The sequence below is a fragment of the Pollicipes pollicipes genome, unplaced genomic scaffold (assembly GCF_011947565.3).
Source record: "Pollicipes pollicipes isolate AB1234 unplaced genomic scaffold, Ppol_2.1 Scaffold_6052;HRSCAF=7182_pilon_pilon_pilon, whole genome shotgun sequence".
Taxonomy (NCBI): domain Eukaryota; kingdom Metazoa; phylum Arthropoda; class Thecostraca; order Pollicipedomorpha; family Pollicipedidae; genus Pollicipes; species Pollicipes pollicipes.
The window spans coordinates 24,808,070-24,813,080 of record NW_023596805.1 but is presented as its reverse complement, the minus strand read 5'-3'; the positions used below and the strand labels follow the sequence as shown (position 1 = coordinate 24,813,080).

Sequence of the window (5,011 nt, the reverse complement as noted above, 5' to 3'; positions counted from 1 at the left end):
ACCTGACCTACACTTGCTTATGAGACATTGCATACGTCCTTAATGCATACGTCCTTTTCCCACCACGTCCTTCTGCCCTAAAAACATCTGTCTAAGGGCCACGGACACCAGTGCAGTGGAGCGACGCGCACGCATATAGGTGGCGCTTGAGAGGCGTCGTCGTGCTCAACGGAATCACCAGAGCCAGTGCTAAGGTCATGAAAACACGCTGTGGCGCCATGGTCAGCCAGCAAATTAACGGTCAACACATCCATTCAATTCACCATATGTACCATGTAGAAACAGACGCAAAAGAACCATAACTAGTGGATCACAGCGTAATATTTTGCTGTGCTTCAGCCGTGTACGTGCCAAACATCCTGATCAGTACACTTGAATTAAAGCAGACTTCCTGAAAACCGTAACGCACGAAACACATCTAAGCCAGGCTCAAGACCCATCCCTAAAAACCATAGCATGAGCTACGCATCAAACGTCCCTTTTACACAGACGCCGGCGAGAGGAGACAATAGGAGAGATATATAAATAGTGATGATGCATGCGCACGCTAACACGACATACATCATCAGGTTCTCTATTTCCCGAAACGTGATGGTGATGAAATGGGTATCACCTGGTACACAAAATCCAAAACGATTTAGGAGTCATTCTTCCAAACGTTTTCAATGCGTGCCTGGTTTGGGTGGAGCCGCAAAGCCACTTGCGCTTAAATCCACTTCAACAGAATGGATTGCGAACCCGACACAATGCAGAGGGTTGGTTTCGACCGGATTTCGACAACGTAGAGCTCAACACAACTTTGCGTCGACTCCGATTCCGAATCAACGGGAAATTGTTCGACCGAAACGGATTCGGACAAAGAGACAGAAATACATTCCGCTAACATTACTTTAGGAGCCAGCCTTTTCTACTGCCTGGGTAAAAGCCTTAATGGGACGACAATCGCTGTTATGGATGTCTGCACAGTGTACTGATACAGCACAGTGCACGGTTGTTATGGATGATTCCGAAAGCGATTCAGATTCCCCCGTGCCAATCACGTGTCTGAACCTGACGGCGATTCAGATTCCCCGTGCCAAGCACAGGTCTGAACCTGAAAGCGATTCGGATTTCCCGTGCCAAGCACAGGTCTGAACCTATCCGCCATTGCTCACCAGCGAACCTGCACCGCTGTTCTGGAGCGTTTCGGCCCGCGTTTACGCAACAACCTATCCTTGGCGAGGACTTTACCACCAGGGACATGCCTGCCACACATCGGCTCAAGCCGCAGAGCACGTCGCCTGAGATGCGCAAACAACCGCACGCGGACACAGCTGTACACAGCCACATGGACGTCTATCCCTGCTCGCGGGCTGACGAGATTACCTTGACTGGCGGCGTCTTCGGCGGGCCGGGAGGGGCCGGCGCCGGCCGGCGTCGAGTACAGCACCCGGGTCACCACGGCGCCCAAGGCGCCCGAGCGCGGCGCCGCGGTGGCCGGGCTCGGCAGCCGGGGAGTCAGCGTCGTCACCCGCGGCAGCCGCGGCAGCACGGAGACGGAGGCCTGGCCGGGACCACGCGCGGCACCGGAGGGCGCCGCCGCTCCTGAAACGGCGGATGCGCATGTCGACGTCATCGGGGGTTCGCGCTGTCGCTTCTTTCTTTTTTCCTTGTTTGTTATTTCACACGGCCGTGGCGGAGCGGCGGGCAGGTTCTGCGAGATGACATCATCGCGAGTGACGTCATCCTAAAGAGGATCATCTCCTGGTCGTGGTCGCCGCGTACGGTCCTCGCCACATACGAGGAACTCATCGTTTGGTTTGAACTTATAATCGGCTCAGCATCCGTCAAAAGGCACCACACATTACGTACCAACAGTGGCGGGAGCCAACCGGCGGCGGATTCCATAAAGAAACAAACAGCTAACTGTGCGATGGTACGATCAACTTTGAAGGTGCGATATTGCTGAACGAAAACGATGACACGCTATAAGCTGAGTTACCTTACAGCTTAGCTGCCAGCTTAGCTGACCTCACCTAAAGAGGTTATCTTAGCTAACCTCACCTAACAATTCAATTTTTACTTGCACATTTCGGGATCCGAGAATTACCGTCACGTCCGTGGCCAGGGACCGTCAAGGCATCGCACTGAGACAACCGCTACTAACCCGCCAAGCCGAGGCAAACCTGTATCAAGCCTGCTCAAGAGGCAAACAGGTCAGCCACGAACAGCACTCCATATCGCACCCAAAGGAAAGTCAATGGCGCGGGGTAGGAGCCACTGCGACCGCTCCTCGAACAGGGACAGGTCCACTGCCGACCCAACCCTTCTAGAGGAGGTCGGGTTCGGCACCGCCGTGTCACGAACACAGAAACAGTAGCTGCCCATAACTCACCCGCCGCTGGGGTAACCGCTCCAGCCACGGCGCTGACCGAGTGGTCGGGATCGCCGTAGCCGCCCTCGTACTCGGCCATATAGCCGAGCGAGGCGTCCAGACCACCATCGCCGTCCTCCTCGGCAGCGTCGCGCCTGTCCACCTTCTCCACCTTGACCTCGGCCAGCGGAGGCAGCGGCGGCGGGGGCGGCGGCCGCGGCGGCGACTGCGGAGGCGGCGGCGGCGGATGCTCGGTGCGGGGTGAGGGCGGCGAAGGCGCCGAGCTGCGCTGCCGCTTTGGCGCCGGCTCGCCGCCGCCACCGCCGCCGCCGCCGCCGCCGGGCGAGGACGGCGCGCCGAACGACCAAGGCGCAGCCGACGGCTGGAACCGCGCCCCACTGGTGTCACTCTGCAAGGCACGGCAAGCGCGGTCGTCAGGCGGGGGGAGGGGCGCTTGAGGGGGAGGGGGGTTGCGTCGGCTGCCGACGACAGGCATTCGGTGATGCGCCGACGCGTGCGAGTGAGTGATAGTCGTCGGAGTATGCGTCAGTTGCCGCGAAGGCCAATAAGGGCCGGCGGCACGTTCGCGCCACGGGCGGACGGGGGTGCCGAGATCGCGGTCCAAGGGATTAAAAACGCCCCTGATACTTACCTATGTGCTTTAATATCGAATCTACCAAGAACATACAAGTGCACGGTTGCCTGCAGAGGTGCGTCACACTTCTTTACCTTGTCGTCATCACCACTGAGACCCCTGATCTGCAGCATCTCTGCCGTCTTGATGAAGCTGGCCAGCTGGCTCTGGGCCACATTCACGCTGCCCTTGTACATGAACTCTATGATGGCCAGCAGGTCAACGGCTGACGTGTCCTTCAGGAAGAATACCATCTGCTGACATGGGTTGTTCTGGAAACCAAGAAGGGATGAAATCAGGAGTGAGCTGATGATGACCTTTTTTGACCAAAGTAACTATGCTCAGCAGGCAGCACAACACAATAAGGACAAAAATATAAAGTAGCATTGCATGAGAACAATGCTTCATTTTTGGAGATGGAGAAATCCATATACCTGTTTCCAATAAGCCAGTTCAAGTTTAAAGCAAGCAGAGGAAAACTAGGCTGCTTGGCAGCCCGATATGGCAGTAAAATGGCTATATGTTGATGCATACATCACATCACATCATATTATATGTCATATAATGCATACATCAAACCAGCTTGTGAGAGGTACTTCATTCTCCATCACACCATGATACAAGTGGGAGAACAGTCAAAACTCACCTTAAGCAGATCCCTGAAGTAAGGGCTGCAAGCAGACAGCATCATCCTGTGAGCCTTCACCCTCTGGCCCTCGCAGCACAGGGTGATGTCGACCAGCTCCTCATCTTGCCGCAGGTGGTCAAACACAGACGTGATGGAACTCTGGAACCCATCCCACTTCAGACAAAACTGCTGGGTGTCCATGCCTGCAACAGATAACACTGGTATTGATTTGCAGCTGCTTGCCATGCTCACACATTCCCTAATTGTTCTTATGTCTTATTGTTCAAATGACTCCTGCAGCCACACAATTGTGGCTGTAGGAGTCATCTGCTTTGGAAGAAACTGCACTCTTTTCCAGCCTGTTAATCATAACAAAGTCAATGCATGGATGCAACCATTTTCTCCACAGCATTCTGAAGCATCCCAACCAATTCCCCCTGAATTTAACTCAACAGCATTGGGGTCCACCATGTACCCTAGGACCTGTAATTACTGTTATATATTAACACATCCTTTCTTGGGTATGCTCCTTACATTCTCTGGGTTTCTCATCATCATATCCAGCCTTCTGCCCATTCTGAGAAAATTCATCAGACTAACAGATTTCATAACATATGTGATGTAGAAATGGGCAAATTGTGCTGTTGACTATGTGCATCTAGTTACTCAACCTAACAGGTTAGGGGCAGAGTCAATTGCCACCAGGCCTGCAACACTTATTGTTTCCTGTCCCTAAGAGACATTGCATGCAGGGACAAAGCAACAACAGCTTGCCCTTAACTCATCACCTGGCACTGCCAAGAGATACAAACAATGATGCCATTAAAAGGGCTGCGATCGCGGAATGACCACCTTATCCACTTGAAGTGCTACCAGTTGAGCACTCTGATAACCTAAGGCGTTAGACCCTGATTCAATGCACCCAAGGAAAAGGTTGGGTAAAGTTGTAAAAACAGCATGCGTGCAGCAACAGCAGCAAAGTAAAACAAAGTTGTAAAAAACAGCATAATTCAGTTCCTGCTGGGAAAATACCCAATTTGGGTAGAACATTAATTAAATATTAAACCGCAGCAACCCATCTACTCCCTCCACACAACCCACCTCTCCCGTTTCCAACGACGTCCCGCCTCCTTCTTGTATCAGGATATGAAATACTCAACCACCAAGTTTACCGCAGACGCGCCAAGTTAAGAGGCAATTCACAAGGTCAGTTGCGAATGTACATATTGAAATAGCGAGGTGTTTAGGCATGACTGTCTGAAAATACACCGCGGCTTAGTGGAAACACCATATGTGAGCTACGGACTGATGCCAGTTCCGGTAAAGCTCAGACATTCTTCGATGCTTTCACAGGACGAAATTCCCACATTCCTGGATGACGAAAACGTTTCGTTTG

At 52.9% G+C, this 5,011-nt stretch overlaps 1 protein-coding gene across 1 annotated transcript; it reads right to left on the bottom strand.

The window, feature by feature from the left end:
- Positions 1–2,690: 2,690 nt before the first annotated feature.
- LOC119104386 (longitudinals lacking protein-like) lies at positions 2,691–4,742 on the bottom strand (the record flags this gene model as incomplete). Its single annotated transcript, XM_037228082.1, has 4 exons — positions 4,717–4,742; positions 3,634–3,818; positions 3,083–3,259; positions 2,691–2,762 (listed from the first exon to the last, which is right to left on the bottom strand). Coding segments are annotated over exons 2-4 (432 nt in total), but the record flags the coding sequence as incomplete, so codon positions are not given.
- Between the last annotated feature and the right edge of the window lie 269 nt (positions 4,743–5,011).